General features: G+C 46.7%; 1 protein-coding gene across 1 annotated transcript in view; it reads right to left on the minus strand.

Annotated features, from left to right (window-relative positions):
• The window catches only part of LOC117226121 (protein daughterless), a 256,921-nt gene that overhangs the window by 219,900 nt on the left and 13,929 nt on the right, over positions 1–23,092 (minus strand). The window contains exon 3 of the mRNA XM_033480156.2: positions 3,006–3,055. Coding sequence (XP_033336047.1) covers positions 3,006–3,055 — 50 coding nt within the window. The remainder of the gene's footprint in view (positions 1–3,005; positions 3,056–23,092) is intronic.

A 23,092-nucleotide genomic window follows, 5' to 3' on the forward strand; every position in this document is an offset into this window, starting at 1 on the left:
GGCAGATACTCTGCTGCAAAAATTGGGAATTATCTTGGATCCCATTTTTACGATTCTTTGAAGTTTTGAATTTTGAGAAATTGCTTTGGACAACTCGGGTTCGCATAATCTGTTGGTAGATTATTTAATATGTAAGATAAATGTGTAATATGCAAGAAAAATTTATAATATGCAAGAAAAATGTGTAATATATAAGAAAGATGTGTAATATGCAAGAAAAATGTGTAATATGCAACAAGAATGTGTAACATGCAAGAAAAATGTGTAATATGCAAGAAAAATGTGTAATATGCAACAAGAATGTGTAACATGCAAGAAAAATGTGTAATATGCAAGAAAAATGTGTAATATATAGGAAAAATGTGTAATATGCAAGAAAAATGTATACTAATTTTCGTTCTAATAGGCAATTGATCGAACTGAACGGCGCACCTCGGTTTAAACAATCGAAGCTGATTTCGCTAAAGCTTCTCTGTTTTACGTTTACGCCGAGGTAAAAGGGAATTGGATTTTGGAGGGCCGAGCAAGTCTGTTTTATTCCTCGTAAAAAAATTCACGTTCCTGATAAGACTTGCTTTTCTTAAAACCCCCTTCCTGGACTGACACGCTGCCGTCAGATATATTTTCCGATGAGTCACAAGAACAATAATATACGTTATCGAACTTTGGCGAGTAAATATTCAGAGCTGTTGCATCTAACCAGCATAATCGAGAGCTCGACAGCTTTGGACAAAGAAATTTCCGGAAATGTGTTCGCGCAAGACTCTTACAAAATACGATCAGAACTCGCGATTATTCGCGAAAATCGACGACGATTCCGACGTCTCGATTTACGAACGAATTCGAAACGAATATATTCCAATTAATATTTATATTATCCTGTATTTCGAGGCATTTTTATGGAATACAAGGGCTGATTCGAGCGAAAATAAAATAATTCGCGAAATTAAATAATCCGTCCAAAAACAGTCGACAAGATTTGCTTAATTTGAAGTTCAACATTCCAGCCAACCCCTGAGATTAAAAACACGCCACGAAAAACTAACGAAAACGTTTGCATCGAAAATAAGACCGGAAGCATTTTAAGGGTAGATAATACAAAAACGCTGTCTCAAAATATTCAACCCTTAATTAAACCATCGACTTCAATCCTCGAGAACCGCGAAACATTTCTTAAAATTAAAAATATGTCTGAAAAATCTACATTCACGCAGCTAGGAGAAACAAGAGTTATTTTAAGGGTAGAAACAGCCCTAAAAAGGGACCGGGAAGGTCTGTAGAAACGAAGCTCGACGGAAACTACCCTCCCCGCGTCGGAGAAATATCGGCGGTAACTGAAATGTAGCGATTTAATTGGCCTTGAATGGCAAACGCGAGAGCGTAATGGTTCTCCCGCATGTTTCACTAATTAGCGATCGTCACGGAGGTCGCGCGGAAGAAACGGATGGCCGACACACCGTGGCAGAAGAAAATACGAGGGACTTTATCCGCGCTCCGCGAATAACTTTTCATCGCGCGGGCCGGCCCGAGCCTCGCCCGTCCCCGCTGACCGTCGCCCCTCGGCCATCGTGTTCCTTTGTTCCACATAATGTATATATTAGTATGTACAGAGGGGGTGGAGGAAGGGTTGCGGGGGTGTGCGTGTTCACGCGCACAGCCGCGCGAATGAATGCTGCGTCGCGGACCCGGGGAGAGAACGTAAGTGATATTAAAGCTGCCGGTTGACGACGCTCAACCCTCGCGAAATTGGGTAATTCTTATTTCCGGGAGAAAAGGAACGCTCCACGGCCGAGATTAATTTCTCTCTCCCTCTCCATCTCTCTCTCTCTTTCTCTCTTTTTTTCTTTCTTGCTTTTCCTCTCCGCGAGGAAATATCGCCTGGTAAATCGCGGACAAAGAGGCGGCTCCTCGAACGGCGACTAATTGCGCCCCATCGGAACCGGCATCATTCGAAACGTCCGCCATATTGCTCTCCACCAGAGACACCTTTTTATTCGCGCTTCGTAGCTTCGCTTTTACACCGTCGTTGTGCGGCATTTTTGTATAATCTCTGCGCGCGACATGTCCGCGCAACATCTGTTCTGGATTCTCCGACTTCCGAGCACGCAATCTCGAAGTGACTGATGCGCGAGATGATTAACGTTATTCAGAAATTAGCGATGCAATTCAGAGGCGAACGATGCAACACAGAGACGGAACGATGCAATTCAGAGACGACCGAGGCGAATTAGAAATTAACGATGCGACTCGGGGACGACCGATACGATGTCGAAAAAAATATGTCCGACGTGATTTAGAAACGACCGATGCAATTTAGACATGACTGATGCGATTCAGAAACGATAGATCTAATTTAGAAGCGGCCGATGCAATTTACGAACGACCGATGCAACAAGCGAACGACTCGAACAACAAATTGATAAAGAAATCGACGCGCCTCGCGCATTGAAATTGCGAGTTGCATTCGCGATCTTGTCCGACTTGAAATTATGCTGTTTCGCCGGGCGACGCGGCGGCGGTTTAAAAAATCACATCCCGGGAACATCGGCTTAGCATTTTTAGGGGATGGCTGGGGAACGATGAGAAAGGGCGCCGGTCGGTTCCCGGGCACGATGAGAACCGCTACGAAGAATATGGCCCGGTCTAAAGTTTTCGGATTATCCCGGGAGTGCGCTCGCGCGCGCGCGCGCGGGAGGAAGAAAGGGCGGAGTAACTTTTTCTCGGATAAATTTGCCTCCACGACTGCAATAATTATTACGCCGCTGTTTCTTACGTAATCCAGCTTTATCTGGAGATTCGAGTTGGTCGAGCCCTCGCCCGGGGAGAAAATCCTAGACTCTCGGCTACCCTTACGGGACCCTCTCAACCCCCTTTGAAGATCATCCCCGCCGTTGCCGGCGGAAGAAAGGAGAAACGGAGAGGAGGAGAGAAAGAGAGAGAGAAAAATAAAGGAAAGAGAAGAGAAGCAAGGATCTTAGTGGGATAATTGGGAAAATGGTACTCACCATTCCGTTGTCCATCGTGGGGCCATACGGCGACTGGAATCCCGGCTTCTCTGCAACAGAAAAAGCGAGTGAACGTTGAAACAGAAACGTCCCCCTTTTTCGAATAAAGTTGCCCGGAAACGTTAAAATAAATAAAGTTACGACAGTTCTTCGGGGGAGGTAACGAGGCTCGTAAAGCCGGGAGATCCTTGGCTGTTTTTTTAGTGCGTTATTTGTCACAGGAAGTTAGGAAAATGGAACGGTCCGCCTGCTGTTCTTGAACCGCCGCCGCGCGGAATATTTTCCCGCCGGGCTGGTGTGGATCGAACGCGAACCAGGTACGTATATACTCCCTATCCCGAGATTTTGACTTTCTATCGTCTGTAATCGGCGGGCCGAACGTTTGTTTGTCGAGCTTTTATGTTGTTCGCGGACGGAAATTCGGGAAAATCGTATTTCAATGCTCGGCGAAAAGCTCCGAGCTGAAAATAACAAATGGTCAACGATAAAATACACGTCGGGATTGTCAAAAAACCGGGGAACACCCTGGATATAGGGATATATTTTTCGTGTTTAAACCGCGAAACACTTCGCGCGGAACGATCCGTTTAAAAGTGCAGCAAAAATCCGAGAAATCGCGTCGGAACTGATTCGTCGCGAAAAATCGTGGTTGCGCGATTTGCCTCGTCCGAAAGGAGAAGCTTCTTAAAGAAATAATCCTACGCGAGTGGAGAATGAACTTTTCTGCCTGATTATTTTTGTACACACTCTTCGAAGTTCTCTCTTAAACGCAGAAAAATGTTCACAGATTTACGTCTGGTCGTTTAATTATGAAAAATCGAAGTCTCGGTTCGTCCACCCAGAAGCAGTTCCGAGAAGAAGCTGGCCAAACAAATAATCACATCTTCCTAAAAACAGCACTACCTCGGCTGAAAATTTTTGTATACCTTCTTCGAAGTTCCTCGTAATCGTAATAAAATCCCCACGAACATCCGTCCCGTCGTTCGATTATTAAAAAATCGAAGTCTCGGCGCATCCGAGAGCAGCCCCAAAATGCAGCCGATCAAAGAGAAAAAAAAAATCGTAACTTCTGCAAAAATGAATTCCGCGAGCTGGAAATTTTCTCGCGGATGCTTCGAGGCGCGATCCGAACGCAGCCAAATTTCTACAACGTTGTCGGCGGTCGTTCGATCTTTCCAAAAAGAAAGTTCCCCGAGATCGGAGAAAGCGATTGAAAAACCGGCGCGCGAGCGCTTGCAAGAAATTGCAAGAAAACTCGGGCGTAAATCAGCGATTTCGAGGTGGTAAATAGACCGGGGGCTCGCAAAACAGTGTTGGCCGATGACGGCGGAATATTCTTCGCGCGAATATTCTTCGGGTCGGCGGAGGGAGGCGCGGGTGTCGTGAGGAGATAGCGGGAGGATGCTCCGACGTGCAGCCGCGGCGCCGCGAGTCGATGCAAAATTAATGTCGGGCATAAATTCGCGGCGCGTCTTTATAAATCAAAACCGCGATCGCGCTAAGAATCCGCGGGGCCCGCGTTTTCCGCGTTGCGGCTGCCACGCACGCGGAATAAACAACGAGATAAACATTACGCGGTTCCCCGTGCTCGCCGCGCTAGGAGGCTTCATCCGTTATTAATGCCCACCCCCGACTACGTACGTGCACGCTGCGAGCACAGAACTAGGGAAAGAGCGAGCGAGAGACAGACAGACAGAGACAGAGAGAGAGAGAGAGAGGCGAGGAGTGAAAAGGAACGAGAGAAAAGCGAGCAGTGAGAAGGAACGAGAAAGACAGAGAAAATGATAGAAAGGGAGAGAAAGACAAGGAAACAGCTACAGAGAGAAAGAGAGAGAGAGAGAGAGAGAGAGAGAGAGTGAGAGGAAGGTAGAGAGAGCATAGTGAGAAAAAGAGAACAGCAGAGAGAGGAAGAAGCTACGCGGGCCCGCGTCTTGCCAGCAATTTATGAGGATCGGCTGGATTTACTGGTTTCGAAAACCGCCGCGGAAGAATTCGGATTAACTTTAATTCGACGATATTTTATCGCCGCCGACCGCTATTGTATCCACAGCCCCACCCCCTCGATCGACAATGAATTTCTTCCCCCGCGGGCGGGCTACGGTCGGGTTTTCAATGAACGATCGCTTCCTGCTATTTACATTTATTTGTATTCGACGGCCGCGGACCGCGTCCCGTTCCGCTGCGACGAGTGCTCGAATATTTATGCCAACAAACATTTTTATTGCTCGATTTTCGGCGACCGCTGGTGGCCGCGCGATTTTATCAACCGACCCCGCCGAATATCGCTGCGCCGCTGCATATCGGCGCATCCTTTGATGCGAACAATTATTTCGGCGCTTTTTTTTCGAGACGAACGCGCGTTATAAAAATGACCATCGGAGATCTTTTCCCGGCACGACGAAATATCTCGTCGGTTTAACATTTTTATTCGTTTATTTATTTATTCATCGAATATGTACGGGAAGTCACTCGTCAGTCGTTAAATTAGAAGGAAAAAGGGATGCAGTAAATTCTGTCGAATTTTCCTTCAGCTCGTAAACTTTTCGTAAAAAAGTTCTTGTACAAAATGGACGATTTGGGGAGAGGAGACGCGATTATCCGTGCCTCGCGCCTCGTTTTCATAATCGTCGACAATCGGCAATTATAAAAATGAATTTATTCTTCTTCCAGAATGTTTCGTGAAACCAATGATTTCGATAATAATATACAAACTGCGGATCTTTGTGCAAAATAAAAATGTTCCAAGACAATCGGCGACTATAAAAATGAGCCGCGAGACTCGAATACAGTAACGTCTCCCTAATTGACGCTCAGATTGCGCGCAAAAATGGACAATTACGGAAGAGGAGGTACGATTATTCGTGCCGTGCGTCTAGTTTTTACAGTCGTTGGCAATCGGCTCGAGTAATCGTATCCCCTCTTCCCAAATTGTCCGTTTTCGGGAACAACCTGTGCGTCAATTAGGGAGACATTACTGTAATCGCCTCTCCTCTTCCGAAACCGTCCATTTTTCTGCACGATCCGACCGCGAATCGGTGAGACTTCACTGTTACAGAGTTTTCGAATGATTTCGAATAATTTCGACAGGTAATTTAGCGCAGAATCGCGTCGATCAGCGATCGATCTCGCAGCAGTTATAGCGACGTCCTCATTAACACCTGTATCCCGAGCGAAGAATTACGAGCGGCACACGCGAGTGTCCGTGAGGAATGAGTTCTATCTGGAAAACAATCGTACAAGGCCAGCAGCAGCAGTAGCAGCGGTGGCACCGGAATCTCGTGGGGCCATATCCGTGGTAATTCTTCATCGTTGGCCGGTGCTCGATAGAGGTGACGCCGGCAGCAGCCAACGTGGAAGACGAACTAGTCGTGACACGAAGCTGCCCGGTGCTCAACACTACGTCATAACGGTCGAGCTGGCTTGCACCGGTCCTGAGGATGACACGATGGACCATGGTTTAGCTTGTCCTTTGATGCATGATATTGCAGACTCGGTGCTGCACGCTTCGGCAAACATGTCACGAGCAAGCCGAAACTGTTAGGATTCATAGTTATCTCGGGCCGATCGTGTCGTAGTCGGACACTCGCCCTATCGTCCACGCACGGATATATCCATCCTACGTAATGTGATATACTCCTCCTGGGCTGCCCTTTCGCGGTTATCCAACCGGCCGACCCCTTCTGCCTCGGCTTCTTTGCACCGAACTGCTCGACTAAACTTCGCGAACGCTTTCGGGGGACACCGGCGCGATTAGGCGAGGGCCGGGTTTCTTTACTTTACCCTGTTGACCCCTTGACGTATCACCATTTTCTTCGCGGTTAGTGCGATTGGAAATTTTTCGATTGCTATAGTTTGTCTTGGAGGGGGAAGAATATTGGTGCTTGTTGTGCTTAACCCCTCGCCGCGATTTAACGAGTACTATAGTAACATTCTATTAAATAGCAATGTTATTCCGTTTTTTTTTTAAGCCGAGATAAAATTCTGTCCTCTTGTGATCAATATTTTAATCATCGCAGTAAATGTAAACACACGGTAAATATAAATTTTCTTTTCGTTTCGAAGAAATTATTACAATCGAAAATGTGCTTATCATTTCAATTATGAAGAAAATGGTACGGCAAGGGGTTAAATATCGATGACAAGAGATAAAAAACAGAGTAACATCTATGCTTAATAAATTACATTACTGGAAATTTTTATAAAGAATTGGACTCGTCGAAGTAAAGAAATTCATTATATCCTTGTCGGTAAAAAGAATTAGGGGTGGTGCCGGTTGAATTTAAATGAATGATTGAAATTAGCATTGTAAATTCAAGGACTAGATTTGAGGAAGGAAGTCAAATAAAATTAGTCTACAGAATATTGAATTGAAATTTGTGTTTTATGGTTATTTGTCTCAGAATTTAATTTCGTTTGAATTAGTTAAACGGGGGTTGCTTATCGAACACGAAATTGAACTAACTTATAAATCCTTTACACTCGACCGACGACTCTGAGGCGATACTAAAAATTGCTGTGCCATTTTTTGGACAAATTTACACATTATTAAAGTTACGCATTCAATACATTGTTAAGAAGTAGAAATCTTCTGTAAGCAAACAGGTTAAATTTCCAATGCATCAAAACAGCCATACCGAAAGAAAATAGCTTGAAACGAGTGCTTTCATTTTGCAGTTGAAATAACTTCGACTGCAAAGGGTTAAGATTTCGTTTTTACAATTCATAGCTTTAAATGGTTACAGTAAAGACTCTACTTTCGCGTAAAGACTCGCCATTTGGTCGTTAACGAACTGCGGATTCTATGAAATTCACGGGAAAACAGAGTGTATGCAATGTCTCCCTAACTGACGCTCAGATTGTGCAGAAAAATGTACAATTTGGGAGGAAGAGATACGATTATCCGAGCTTCGCGCCTCGTTTTTACAGTTGTCGAGAATCGGTAATTATAAAAACAAGGCGCAAGACTCAAATTAATCGCATCTCCTCTTCCCAAAATTGTCCATTTTTCTCCGCAATCTGAGCGTCGGTTAGGGAGACATTAATCGCAAAAATGGCAACGGAATTCTCGCGATTGATTACGGTGAAATCCGAGGACGCGGCCTCGATCGGTCGATTTAGCGATTACGACCCCGGCCAGCGGAATCTGGTGTTCGGTTTGTCCGTGCCGGCCGAATAAATCGATGCTACTTTCGGTCCGTGCAAGGTAACGGGACCGCAGAAAGGGTGCGATAATTTCAGGTAATTCTAATTCGATGGTGTCGCGCTGATATACGACGGCGTGCCGGGGCTGACCGCGAAATCGCGGTCGTGTCTCGCGCGTTGAAAATCGCCGCTCGGAGCGCGCGCGCCGAGCAGCGCGGTTTTCGAGGTTGTGTCGCGCGCGTTCCGCGAGCTGTAATGCCGAATTGATGCCGGCCCGAAATCCGTGTAGATGGTATCGCGACTGGCTGTATGCGCGTAATTCGACGCCGCTGCGAGATCTCCCCCCCTTTCTCGACCCACATCCCGGGCTCCCGTTTCGAAAAATTTCGAAAAACCAGTCGAGAGTCGTCGAAAATCGATTCGAGGCTTCATCGAGGACCTTCTACAGTTTCAGCGTGATCACTTGGAATACGTTCAAATCTGGTTTTTTCAGGGTTTTTTTCTGCGGTTTCTATTTACCGCAGAAAAACAGGTTCGACTGTGATTAAAAATCTAAATAATAAAGATCGAGGGAAATCTAGTTCGGATAACCGAGGTTCCACTGTGCTCTATTCAACGTCGAGTTTTACGACTATGCGCCTTCAATGTGGATCGTCTAAAAGCATTCGATGACCATAATTATTAAAAAGGTGGGTCGAAAACTGATTTTTAGATTCAGCAAACTCGAAAGTTTTTGCCATTTTTGCGACTCGAAATTCTCGATAAACAGGTGTATAATTATTTCGATTTATTATTCGCGTTTGAGGTCGTCAATGATTCCAGCCCCTTATTGCTAGACCGATTTTATTTGATCGCCTCTGAAAAAACAATTGCAATAAATTACGAGGTTACTGTAAATTAACTGGACTCTGAATTGTCTCAATGATTTTGGTCGACGAACAATATGCATGTTGGCAAACAATAGCACTACTTGTTTCTCGCAGCAAGGGAAATGCGACTTGTCACCGTGGCCCCGAGCCACTCGAATCAAGATTGCATTTGACATTTTAACAACCTAATTGGTCCACGATTAACCCTTAACGGGCGAATGTCGCAGAAACGCGGCAAAAATCGATAGAACCGCAAAACCTGGCAGGAAACTTTGGAGGCATAGACACGATAATTCTGACAAAAATATATATATATATATATCAAAGAATTTGTATAAAATAAATATTTCGTTCTACGATCGAACAAATTATACGAATTATAATTATCAAAATCTCCGGCACATAATTTCTCTTCGAATGAAAAGCAGCTTGTACCCGTCGATACATGTAAACCTGAAATACTTCTGGTCCGCTAAGGGTTGATTCTACGAAACACCAACAACCACCCCATCCCTTCAGTTCCTTCGACCATCAGGATCGCGCTATTTTTTTGTCCACTTCGAGCTGCCGGGGGAGAGTTTCGTCATCCGTATGTGGGCGAAGCGGCGTGGCAGCGGGCGCGTCGGGCAAATAAAAAAAAAAAGAGAGAACCGCGAAAAAAGCATCGCCGGGCATCGTTATTATTCTCAATGAATTTTCGAGAGCGCCGGGATTCGCGAAATCAATCGCCGGAAAGGGGATTCCGCGAATCGATTAAACCGCGCCGACACCGTTCCGCGGATTCGCCGCGGCGACGCGGAAAAAAAGGAACGGGGTGGGACGCGGCGGGGTTGGCCGGGGTGCTGGTGTGGTTGAAGAGGGAGAGAGAGAGAGAGAGAGAGAGAGAGGCTCGGGGGGCAAAATATCGTGGAATATTACGCGCAGCGAGAACGCCAGACACTTTCAGCGTTGACGATCTCGTAAAAAAGCGCGTGGAACGCGAACCGTTGAAAAACAAGAGGCCGGGCATAAAAAACAAAATGGACGGGGAGGGAGGAGGGACGGAACTGCCACGACCTATCTGCATTTCGCGGTCCCGGAGCGCAGAGAAAAAAAAAGCCCGAAAGAGTTCCCGCCGTGCTCGTCGTTCGGCCGGCCTCCGGCCAACCCCCGCGGCCGCCGAGTGGCTGACTTATCGTATCAACCCCCCCGGTGCCCTCTTCTCTCGCCGGGATCCTCCATTAACCCTTTCCGACCGGAATTTTTCCTCTAAAAGGGAACAGGAATTCCGGCGCGGTTCCGTTTCATATTCGGCCCTCCAAGGGCGGGAATGTTCGGCCCTTAACTGGTCGGTTTACGATGCCCCGCAATTTATCTTTTCGGATAGCCGTTTGATAGCTTCTTCGAAGCAAGAGGCGAGGGCTAATTTCGCTTCAGCCACGGTAGCCTCGATGCCGGGATTCTGTTCGTTATAGGGACACCGTGTTCGTTTAACGCTCGTCCGTTTCTCATTCTTCGAGATCAATCTGTTCCTCGGCGCGCAGCGGTGTGAACGCTGAATCATCCACGGTCAAATGATATTTTCATACGTTTCGCTTCATAATTGTGGGGCTCGATCGCGTGCGTATCAATTTTTCCTTTTTTCTTTTCTTCTTGCTTTATTAACTTTTTTTTGGCGCCGCCTTTAATTCGTTCCACGAGCTATTACCGGCGGATCGTTCGTTCGTCATTGAATAACGCCGTAGAAAACCTCGATGACGTTGACAGATGTTCGATAAAAAACGCGACAATAAAAACAATGTTGCGGCAGGAGTTTAATAACAGTCGTCATTTGGTAACTATTTTATGTATCATTTCAAATAAATGCCGTTCCGTAATGTTATTTTCTACGAAAATCGCAGCCTCCTCTTGCCTCGGTTTCTGTTCTTAACGCGTCTTCTGTGAGCGAATGCAACTGCTGCAACTCTCGTCTCCATTTTATTAGCATTATAATTATTACTATTATTATTATATTTATTTATTATTTTTATTTGATTTTTGTAGAGAAATTGAAAGGCCATTTGGCACGTTGATGCTAAATAAGTAAAGAAAGAAATCAAGAAATAAAGAAATAAATAAAGAAATAAGTAAATCAAGAAATCAAGAAACCAAGAAATAAAGAAATAAAGAAATAAAGAAATAAAGAAATAAAGAAATAAAGAAATAAAGAAATAAAGAAATAAAGAAATAAAGAAATAAAGAAATAAAGAAATAAAGAAATAAAGAAATAAAGAAATAAAGAAATAAGTAAAGAAATAAATAAAAAAATAAATAAATAAGTAAATTTGATCTTATGCAAAAGAATGTATTATTTAGCATGTCGAGGGAGCTCAGAAAAATCTCGCGACGTTGTGCGGTATGCCGGACGAAATTTTGTCGGGATAAGAAAGCCGGTGCCTCCGGGCAGGGACCACGGGAACTGCATGGTTGCAGTATGCGAAGCGTCTGCATGTTGAAAATTCGGGTGTTAAAATACAGGATCACACGCTCGGTCGGACGTCCTTAATGCAGGCACCGGGGATTGGATGACCGCTCGCCTGTACTTTTCACCGAGGGATTCCTGTGTGTCCACCACGTCCCCGAAGGATTTTTCCCCCTTTCTCGAAAAATGATCGCACGCCTGATCCGCGTGGGTACCTTGCAGGAGTTCCTGAAATCTAGACCGACCGATCCGTCTCGTTCCCATATGCGCGCAGATTTTGCCGAATTTTGATCGAGTTACAACGATTCGGTGACAAAAAACTACTCGAAAGTTGACTGCGCCTCTCTGCTCCGGTGACACCGACGAGATCGCGATGAACGAAATTTAAACTGTTCGAAATTTGTTCGAACGAAAGACGAGCAATCTATTCGGATGAATCGTGGGAATCGATTCGTTGCGAATAAATGGATGGAACAAGTCGCGAACAATGAATTATTTCGAATATTCGAACAGCAGATTCCACTGAGAACGACTCGTTCGAACAATTATTTTCGAGGTAAATATTTCCTCGAAAATTATAAATAATACCCAAAGCTAGCTTCTACACATTCTAAATTATTATACACCTTCGCATAATCGCTCCTTAAACATTTAATCTCAGTTAATCCTAGAATTATCGAACAGCGATCGAAAGTTTTCGATTTTATTCTTTCACGATTACAGAAATGGTAGAAACGTTGCTCCGATAAACTTTTCGATAAAAATTATAAATTATATCCAGTCTTGCCATTGTTATAAGACAATACATATATCGACTGGTCGCGTTTAGGTTGGCTAGTTCGAGCGTGAACAGAGAGGAAACGGAGTCGAAAGCATCTGGAAGAACGGAAAGCATCTCGAAGCGGACGGACGTTCCAGCGATCCGAGACGATAACGAAAAGACAGAATCGAGGCTCGGAGAATTTACAACTCGGCCGTTCCGCGTGTGTATACGATCCCGTAGCGTGCCATAAGGTTGCCTACAGGGGGCCAGATCCGATCCGGCCGACATTTTCAGAATGCCCGTTCGAAAAGAGAAGCAAAGTAAGTAGCGTAATCCCCGTGTAGTTGGTACCAGGGGAACGGGGGGGGGGGGGGGGTAAAAAAGCCGGCGGATCCGGCGGCGCCGTAAAAAAATCCAATTAATCCGCGACAAGCTAATAATTCGCGGCGGTATCTGTCCGTGGATCGAGTTCCTAACGCGACGCATCACCACCTGCCGAGAGAACGATTAAATCAAGCCGAACGTAAACGAACGTGGCCAAGACGAAAAATCGTGACCGGGGGGACAGGGGGGGAGGTGGTGGAGAACGATCCCGCGACAAAGGCTTCTCGGAGGCCCGTAAAACGGCCAAAGAAATAATGGAACACCTGCGCGCACGCGCCTGGAAAGGCTTAATTCGATTATCTTCCCTCGAGTGTTACGAATAATAGCGAGGATTATTTTTACCGGCGCGCGCGCGCTCGCTCGCTCGCTCGCGTCAAATAATAAATCTTAATAGTCGGCCTGGCAAGGAGAACGGCTAAAAGCCGACCGAGAGATCATCGTTCTCGCGAAAGAGCCGCGCGAAGTGGGAATGATAAAGAGAAGGCGAAGGAAACGACGCCGCACGGCGGGGGCGTTTACCCCGAAAACGCGGCAGAAGGAAACATTTTCTGGCCGTGGCGATGTAAAAAGATATAAAAATAAGCTCGACATAACCGAGATAATGTATCCGCCACCATAATATGTCCACCTTTCTGATATTTTGCGATAAAACGTCATTACACACAGCGGATCTTTTTGCATTTACGACAGACACGAATAGATCGAATTCGAAACGGTGAAAACATATGTAATATACAATATAAAAATACCGTCGCATTCAGATCAACTCACTGAAATTACTCGAAAGCGACACAAGTGACTGTTAAGATTATTTTTGCACCCTGCGGACAGTGTAGACAATTTTTATTTCGCATAAAAATCCGCGCAGTCGAAACTGAAGGAATTCAGTGATTCAGGCTACTTCGAAGCCGCGTAGTCGTGTCCGAAATGAACGAACGGTACGAAAAATCATACTGAATCGAAAGCTGAATGTTCGATTAACCGCTAGCGAACAAATATCTCATAATATTTTTATAGAAATGACTTTCTTCCACGTTTTCGCGTCGAACGGCCCACCGCGCGTCGTCGCTCGGCTGCGAATTCGTCCGTAAAAAAATGGTAAAAACGGTCCGCGGTGCCGCGGGGAACAATTGAACGGGTACAAAACGTGTCCGCTGCGCCTCGATATCGGTTTTCCTGGCGACGACATTTTTTTCTCGGCGCGCGGTGCTCCGATATTTTTGCGGGACACCCGATACGTGGACCGCCGGCGTGCAGGGCCCACGCACCCCAACGAGCCATTTTCTATGGGAGAATTCGCGTGTGTAGCGTGGTCGTGCCGGTGCACGGTGCCACGCGACCCAAAAGGGTGTGCACACCGTGCAAAGCAGGTAAGAACGAGAAAGGTGGCCCAACGCCGATCATCGGGGAGGAACGAGGAAGGGAACACCGCCACGGCCGACATAGAATAGCGAAGGGGGGGGGGGCAGGGGCCGGGTTTGCCACCCCTGGGGCCCTCGACCCCAACGGTAGAGGGGATATACGCACACCTATACACCGAGGGAGGAAGAATAGAGGGCCAGGAGAAAGACGAAAAAAATGTGGAAAAGAACTCAGGTAGCCAATGGTGCTCAACCGTGTCTTTTTACCTGCGACTGGCGCGCGACGATCGATGACGATCGATACCCGATCGATCGTCGCGATTTTTCCGAGATTCGCGATTCGGCGAAGATTTCGGCGAGATTCGAGTCCGAGGGAAATTCTGTTCGGGATTAGGATCGCGGAGTAGTCTGATTGGACGGGCTCCGGCACCTGGACTGCTAACAGGAAAGGTACACTTCGGCGGTGGCACGGTGTTGCTTCATCTTTGGTGTGAATTGCAACTGTTGAACAGTTTGAACAATTCGTGGACAAGTTGCTAGATTTTTCCTGATTAATGTTTGCCGCTTGGTTAACGCCGTTTGTAAGTCAAGTTCGGGCATGACATCATTGCAGGAAACGGAAATCATGCGAGCAGATGCGGAGCGATCATCCTTCGTCGCGACAATCATGTTACACGTGCCATCTTGGTCCACGAAAATGGAACAACCTGTACGTGTACAAAAATGAAGCCTCGCTCTCTTACTTCGTAGAAGATAGTTTACGAAGTAAACTCAAAAATGGACGTGCACAGCGAATTATGCTTTCTTGACAATGTTATCTTGGTCCACGAAAATGGAACAATCTATACGTGTACAAAAATGTCGCCTTATTCTCTTACTTCGTAGAAGATAGTCCAAGAAGCAAACTCAAAAATTTATATATCTAGTGAATTATGCTTCCTTAATAACGCCATCTTGGTCCACGAAAATGGAACAACCTGTACTTATACAAAGATGTCACCTCGCTCTGCTACTTCGTAGAAAATATTGTACAAAAATGACTTAAAAATCGACCATTTTCCCTTGACTCAACGATCATACGATTTACATCCTAACGACGCCATCTTGGATCGCAACAATTCTGACCATAAAAACCCATACACGATTCAAATAGAGTTGCATCTCGGATTTCGCGAGAAACGATTAACCCTGCGTGGAAGACGGCAGAGTGTTTTGGGAAGAAAAATCTACGAGCTGTTCGAGAACTACGTGGCCACCCGTTGTACAGAAGTATCGAGCCATCTCCGGGGCCTCGAAAGCTTGCCCTCGCCAGGACACAGTGGAACCAACGGACTGGGAATAATCGGAAGAGCGTGTACACTACACTTCCAGATATAATATCCCACCTTGTCGGACACACTGGCAGGGTTCGCCGGGCCCGAAACCGCAGGGCATTATATGTGTATCGGATCGGTGAGTCCCACGGACGACGGCCACGGCCGGCCGGCCGGCCGGGCCGGGCCCCGGGCCTGGTAGAAGTAACATAGCCGCCACGCGACTTCTTTACTTCTTCCCGAACCGAGTTATCTCTGGTCTTGAGGTTTCCTTAGTGCCCCGCGCTCCGTTTTTACTGGACGTCTTCGTCTACATGCGCGCGCCCGTGCTTGTAAAACCTCCGTCCGCCGTGTAGAACGCCGTACCAGAACGGTATTCCCCTGTGTAGAAACGTCCTGATAGTCTTTATTGGCCGGGTCCGTCTATATGTAGCGAACCCTCGCTTCGCGGATAGTCTTTTTTAAAAGGTTATTTCTGCCCGTTGGAATCCTCCGGCCATACGTTCCGCTGACCGCAAGGACATTTGTCCTCGAAACGCACACGATGGGTATAGTCCCGAACAAAAGGACACTTTGTCTCTTGCGGAGGCCTTCGTGCGGATTGTACTTGCCGTTCGAGCAGGAAACTAAATTGTTCGACGGAGAAATGATGGATTGAGCAATTTTTAGCCCGACACGGGCAGCAACTTTCGTCTGTGCGCCGGAGATGTCTTTTGTACCCGGTTGCTTTGCGGCGGGTCTTTGTTGCGCGACATTTCGTACGCGAATCGAGCAGTCTTTGATGCATTCGACATCAATCAGCGTACCAATGTCTTTTTGTTCGAGCATTTTTACGCGAATCATGCGACGTCCTTCGTTCAGCAATTTAGAGGATTCGAAGGTAGCAACGTACCTGTCCGTTGCTCCAATAATTTCTTTTTAGCAAGACTCACCCTTTCGCAATTGTACCATCGACGATGTTTACAACAATTCCGAGCTCCTGCTACGACATTTAATCGCCGAACGATTGCGAGAACCAAGAGACACCCATCGCTCGCAACTTATGCTCCCTGAGAGGAATTTCGCGGATTCGAAGCTTTCGGCAACCAACAGAGGTGGAAGACAGGGTCCTTTCTTCTGCCGAGCCTTCGATAAAACAGTCCTCGCTTCCGACTGCCAAGGATTCTTCCTCGCGAGAACTTCGAACAGGCGGACACCCTAAAGTCCCCGTTGCTCTGCCGAGATTCGCAGAAACCGTGGAACGAGCGTGTCCCTCGCGCCGCGACGAATTCCTGTCGAGGCAGCCGGAGCGAACGAGCAAAGGGAGAAGAAGGACTCGATCCCAGGACATCGTCCACGTCGTGCCCAGGACCCGGTCCTCGGTGGCTGGTGCGAAAGAGAGGAGCAAACATCCCGGAACCGTTACTTTCTCGAACGGAAAGGTAGCAGAGCGGCGCATAAAAATTCCCCGGTGAAAAGAACACCGGTCTGGCCCGGGACCGGCGTCGGCCACGGCAGCAGGAGAGTCTGGTGTGTGCCAACAAACCAGTCAAATCGACCTAGCCCACGTAGAGGAGCTGAAAAATTCAGCGAGAGGAGCGAGCGCCGCTGGCTTGTGTGCCGAGACGAGACGAACGGAGAAACGGAGACGGAGAGAGAAAGAAGGAAGACGCGGGATGAAGAGAGACGAAGAGAGAAGGTGAGAGAGAGAAGAAGAGAGAGAAAGAGAGAGAGAGAAGGAGAGCGAGGGAGGAAGACAGAGGGAGAAAAGGAGCTAGAGGCCCGAGCAGGAAGGGGAGAGATCGTCCGTTGCGGCGTTTGGGAGTAAACGGTACGGCGAAGGTGTATTTTGTGGAGGAGAAGGCTGACTGCCACGCGACCATGGGGCCCGATGGTGGGGACGTCGTGGTGCCAAGCCGAGGGGCCCCGCGGGACCGAGCGGGACCGAGAGGGCTTAGGCTCGGGCTCGGCAAAAGGGACTGGAGTCGACGCGAAGGGACGCGAGGAGCGGCGAGGGGGACACGGCAACAGCAGCGGCAGCTGTCGCTGTCAGTGCCCCCCTTCGTGTTACCCTAGAAGGGGCCCATCGGAGAACAGTGGCGCAGGCTGCAGTGGATCCAGTGGCTCTCAAACGCCTTCAACATTTTTCCTACGTTTCCTTGTTCACCATTGAGTCTACGATCTTAGCTTCGCTAACCGATCGAGCCTTGGTTTCGTTACACGACCAATCGGAATTTTTGTAAATTTTTTACTCGTTGTCTAGTCTAGTCTGATCTTAGTCCGATATCTTAGAAACATTCAAATCGTTTGGTACGACTTTTGAAATGCTGTTCCTTCTTAGAAGATGTCAAGATACTCGTGATCGAATTTTTAGCTATTTATTAACATTTGGATTGCCGCCATTTTGCCACTAAAAATTAACTATATTTATCTTGAATTATCTTGAATATTCATTGTATGCAGTTGTATTGTATACTGCGATTCTAACTCCGATTGCAGTCAGTGCAATTTCAATGACTCCATACGCCGGCAATCTAAAGGTTGAATAAAATAGCATAAAAATCGTTTAAAATTACAATATGATAAATTTCAATAGCGCCCCAAAATCGCCAAGAAATAGCAGAATTTATTCCGACGTCTAAGTTGAAGCTAGCTCACATCTCACGATCAATTATTTTCCGTGAAACCACAGCTGATCTCTTCCTTTAGAAATCGTAAGGGGATGAAGAAAGATCCCGGGGAGTCCGGGTCGAGAACGACCCGGGATGCAGGTGACCGAGGACTGTATCGATTGACGGAGCTAACGAGACGAATTCTTGCCACGGGAATCCGAAGGACCAATCGAAAGGCGCACGAATGCTCGACTGATTGCGGAGAACGATCCGGAATGTTCTTGAAATGGATTATCTGTCCCGGGTATCTTCCCTCGCTCGTCTCCTTTGGACGGTGTCCAACTCGCTCGCCGAGGAAACCGGGGATAGACTCGCGAAATTTAGGTGTATCGACCAGGCTCTCTCTGCTAAGTCTACTGCGGGTCTTACTGGCTCGACTTGTGTGCTTGGTGGTTTTTCCTGGTGCTCGAGCGAGCAGGGCGAATAACGATCGTTTTTTTTTGGCTTGGTAATGCGGATTCGGGATTGAAGAGGGTGCCATACCATTTTGATTCGGGAAATGGGTGCACTGGTGCGCGATTGCTTATTAATCGCTTATTAATATAATTATTAATAATATATATAATATTATTATATATTATATATATATATATATATAATATTAATAACAATAATAATAAATAGCACGATCTTCGCAATTACAATCAACGCACAAGCAATTTCTTGCGAAGAATTTTGTTGAGGAATTTCTTACGAAGAAAAAGAATATTTATATTTATTGTTATATTTATTATTGAAAGCTTGTATTCTTTCTGGTATGCTATTGTTCTACCACGTGTTTCGTATCTTCGTCGTTTCGTCATGCAAATTCTCTCTAATTAACGCTCAGATTGTCGACAAAAATGGACTATTTGGGAAGAGGTGATACGATTATTCGAACTTTGCAGCTCGTTTTTATAATTGTCGAGAATCGGTAACTATAAAAACGAGACGCAAGGGTGAAATTTTCCATTTTCGTGCGCAATCTCGGCATCGATTAAAGAGAATTTACTGCATCTTCGATCTTTCCTTTCAAATTATATTTATATTATAAATAAATTTATAATTATATTTATATATTTTCATGTAAAACCCAAGCATTTTCTGTCCGATTTCACGTCGGTAGAATAAAGGATCCCCAACGTAACTCCACACACTGTGACAATACCTGATCGAGTAGCGACAATAAAATCGAAACTAAGGACACGGCAATTTCGTATTGCAATCAAAATTTCGTCGATCCAAGCACGCAATATCGTATGCACAATTTACAACAAAAAATTCTATTTAGAGAACCGAATTTTTGCGGATGGCCCTCCCTAACCGGTCGTCCCGCAGCGATCAATCGACCAGCCGAGAACAGAACCGGCCGCAAGAAATCGTTTACGATCGAGACGCGTGGACGCGTGTCGCAATCGGGGCCCGATGAAATTCGGCCGGATCGGGCCGGGTAAAAGCGAACGGGTCTCGGCCGCCGATGATTCTCGGGACCGGAGAAAACGGGCGAGAGCGTCGCGTAAAATCGTTTCGGCTCTCGGGGGGGAGAAAAAACCTCGCAAAGGTGCGCGCGGATGCGTGTGCAAGTGAGCACGGATGCAAGAATACGCGCGCGCGCGATCGCACGCTCGCGAGCTCGTGCCGTGTCGGTGGCACGTGGCGTACACGTGCTCCGGTTTCCCGCCTTTCGTCTCTCCTCCTCTCTCTTTCTCTCTCTCTCTCTCTCTCTCTCTCTCTCTCTCTCTCCCCACCCCCTCTCTGTCTCTCTTTCTCCCGGATCGCTTTTGCACGGAGTTTAACGCGCGTTTTCATTCACAGGTTCACGCGAACCGCCGCCGTTGAAACAAGAGGACCACACCGGCAGGACCAAGATACCGAGAGGCAGCACAGCGAATCTTGCGGATCGCCTCGGGGTTGCGTTCAACAGGTGAGAGCCACGCCGGCCATTTTCACCTCCACGTTCCAGCCGCACGCGTTCTCACGCGGCAGAGCTCTCCGCGAAAATCCGGCTCGTTTTGCAAACGATTCGTCGGGTTTTGCGATCGAAGAACGCCGCCCTTTGTTTCGCGAACGGACGGTTTTTTTATCGTATCTCTGGCTGCGAGGAAAGGAAGCCGCGTGTTTTTCACCTTCGAGATTATTGTCGCTGAAAATTTTGATCGTTGTTGCTTTGTATCAAAAGAAAGCACCTTGCAAATTGCATAATTCTGTTCAATCTATAGAATTTGTCGACGCGATGCTTTTGTTCAATTAACTAATTGACTGAAATTTTTTAAAATCGTAGCTCGCAGCGTATTTCCTTGTAGCCACAGACACATTCGCATAAGAATGGACACCGTATATGATCACTTGATATAAGTACAATTTTTCCTAACACATGTCGCGATTAGCGAATTCTCAAATATAAAGAAAATTCCCAATTTTCAGCGATTTTTTAACACCTCGAGCCCGCGTCCTCCCTTGAAGTCTCACTCGCGCCATTTCCAGAGAAATCCGAGGATGCAAGATTATTTTGTATAATATATTTTTATATATTTATTTAATACACAGTAAATTTTCTCCCTAGTTGACACTCAGATTGTACACGAAAATGGACAATTCGCGGCTCATTTTTATAGCTGCCGATTGTCAGCGATTATAAAAACGAGATGCAAGGACTCGAATAATCGCATCTCCTCTTCCCAAATGCTCCATTTTTGTTTCCAAGCTGAGCTGAACTGAGACCTCGATTAGGGAGAATTTACCGTATAATGATACTGCGACGATCCGCGATCCTCTAAATTGAAAATACAGTAATGTCTCCCTTACTGGCGCTCAGGTTGCGTACAGAAATGTACAATTTGGGAAGAGGAGATACGATTATTCGAACCTTGCGACTCGTTTCTATAGTTCTTGACAATCGATAACCATAAAAAACGAGCAACAAGGCTCGAACAATCGTATCTTCTCTTCCAAAGTTGTCCATTTTTCTGGACAATCCGAGCGTCAATTAGAGAGACATTACTGTATCGCGGCACACCAATTCCCAACAACATCCACCTCATGCACAGCAGAAGAGACAGACAACGATCAGCCTGGCAACGAGCAGAATTTCTTCGAAAATTTGTTCGTCAAGAGGCTCGCCCGGAGTCAAAGTATAGAGGATAGAAGCCCGAGGATCTATGTCAGAGCGAAATTACAGGGCAGAAGTTCGACGATCGGGTCTGACCCGGGGGATCTAGGGGTCCCAATTAGAATCAAGATTCCTCGGGGATTCCTTTTGCTCTGTTTGCGGGCCATTGAACGTCGGAAGGTGACGCTGACCGAGGACAGTGGCACCTGCCAAAAAATCAGAGCCCCCTTTTCGTGGCTGGCGCCACGAGAGCCGAATGCACGTTTGTTCGAGACCCGGTGTCGCGTGTACGCGCGTGGCCTCCACACAGAAAGCTCGCCTATGGTAACCGTGTACGTGTGCCACGCGGCTAGGCTAAAGTTGCCTAATACGAGGACCTCTACGAGCTTATTTCCGTTGCGGATGCGCCCGAGTGTCGCACCGACGATTCTTTCTCGCGCGTCTCTTTCGTCTGCTCGTCGCCGATCAGGTCGTTATTCCAGCGTCGGAAACGTATTTATATTGCACGAAACGCATTGGAAAAGTTTTTGAAGGAGTCCGATTATGTTACAAATTTATCCGAAATAAATTACAAAACGATTTCGCTCTGCGAAGTGACGCGATTGAATTTATTCGGATTCCGTGCGATCTTCGCGGAATCGATCTTCGTTGGAAAATATGCTCGAACAGAGAGATTTGTTACATTTTTCCCATAGAAACGTCCTTGCGACTTCGATAATTGTTGAATGAAAAATATAAAATAGGTAAGTCGACCGGCACTGCTAGGTTAAAGCGTTAAAAATGATAATTGCGTACGATTGTTTTTGCAAACACCATCGTATCCTGCATTCAACGAAGTTCGAAAGTTCATGATTAAAAATTTATCCTGAACTTTTATATCCCATATATATGTTCCAAGCTTCGAAACGAGCATCTACTTCGAACAAAAGCGTTTCTAATCGAGAATCACGATTTCTTAAATATGTAAATGGGGGACCCACGTTGGGCAGCGTTTACGCAAACAGTGCGTGCAACGCGCGCGGCGTCCTGGGCCCAGACAGTTCACGAAATCTGGCCAGATGTCTATTACGAACGTGGCGCAGGTCGGCGCACGTACACACACATATATGCACCGGACCCACCCGGCAGCGTGCACTCGCGTGCACTTTGCTCGGAACCGTGAATACGCGCGGCGCGCCTGCACACGGTTGCATACGGTTGCACACGCGTGCCCGAAACAACTTTCCGGCGGATTCGAGGATACCAGCCGGGGATCTCGATCTGGTACAGGTGGCGATCACTCTTCCTGGCCGGTTCTTATCGGGCTGCGCGATCGACCTTTTCGTCTCTGTGAACCGGCACCGACCACCGCAGCCTCGAGACGGGTTTCTTTCGATCCTTTTCGAAAGGCAGATTTATTTTCGGAGCCCGCGAGAAATTGTGCTCGCTGGTGGCTGCAGGCTTTAATCGTTGCAGGTGGTTCCCGCGTTTCGGATGCAACGGTCTACAGGTGCTTAGGGGATAATTAATTGCCGGCGGAATTTTTCGGGGCTCCGGTTCACTGCGCTGCACAACGACGTCGGTTCGTGCTCGTTTTTGTTTCTTTTCTTTCTTTCTTTTGGCATGGAAACGAACGTTTCTATAGACGTTCGCAGGCTCCGCGTTCGGTTCATCAAGGCGAAAGGTGCTTTAGACAGTTTTTCGGGGGAGAAACGTGGTTCCTTTGCGGCTCGAGTTCCGCGGTGAGATCAAGATTCTAACGCTCTCAAGAGAGAGAAACGTGCGACTCTACCCCTTTACGAGCGATGTAATAAAGCTGAAAATGTTTCGAAAAGGTGTAGATCTTTATCGAGATCTTGCGAGAGCTGCGAAGAAAAATTCGCGAAGCTGCCTGGTACGAGACTTTACAAACGAGCTCTCGTAAATCGAAAACTCGTTGCGCAACCGAACGCATAAATCGTCGGAAAGATGCGTGCACCGTAAATTGCATAAAATTTACCGTCGAACTTGTTAGTTAGGACTTGTTGCGAAAATTTGGACTCTTCAAATAATGACTCAGAACTCTAAAAAGCCCTCTAAAAAATAATAAATCGGTCA

The sequence above is a fragment of the Megalopta genalis genome, chromosome 11 (assembly GCF_051020955.1).
Source record: "Megalopta genalis isolate 19385.01 chromosome 11, iyMegGena1_principal, whole genome shotgun sequence".
In the NCBI taxonomy this organism is placed as follows: Eukaryota; Metazoa; Arthropoda; class Insecta; order Hymenoptera; family Halictidae; genus Megalopta; species Megalopta genalis.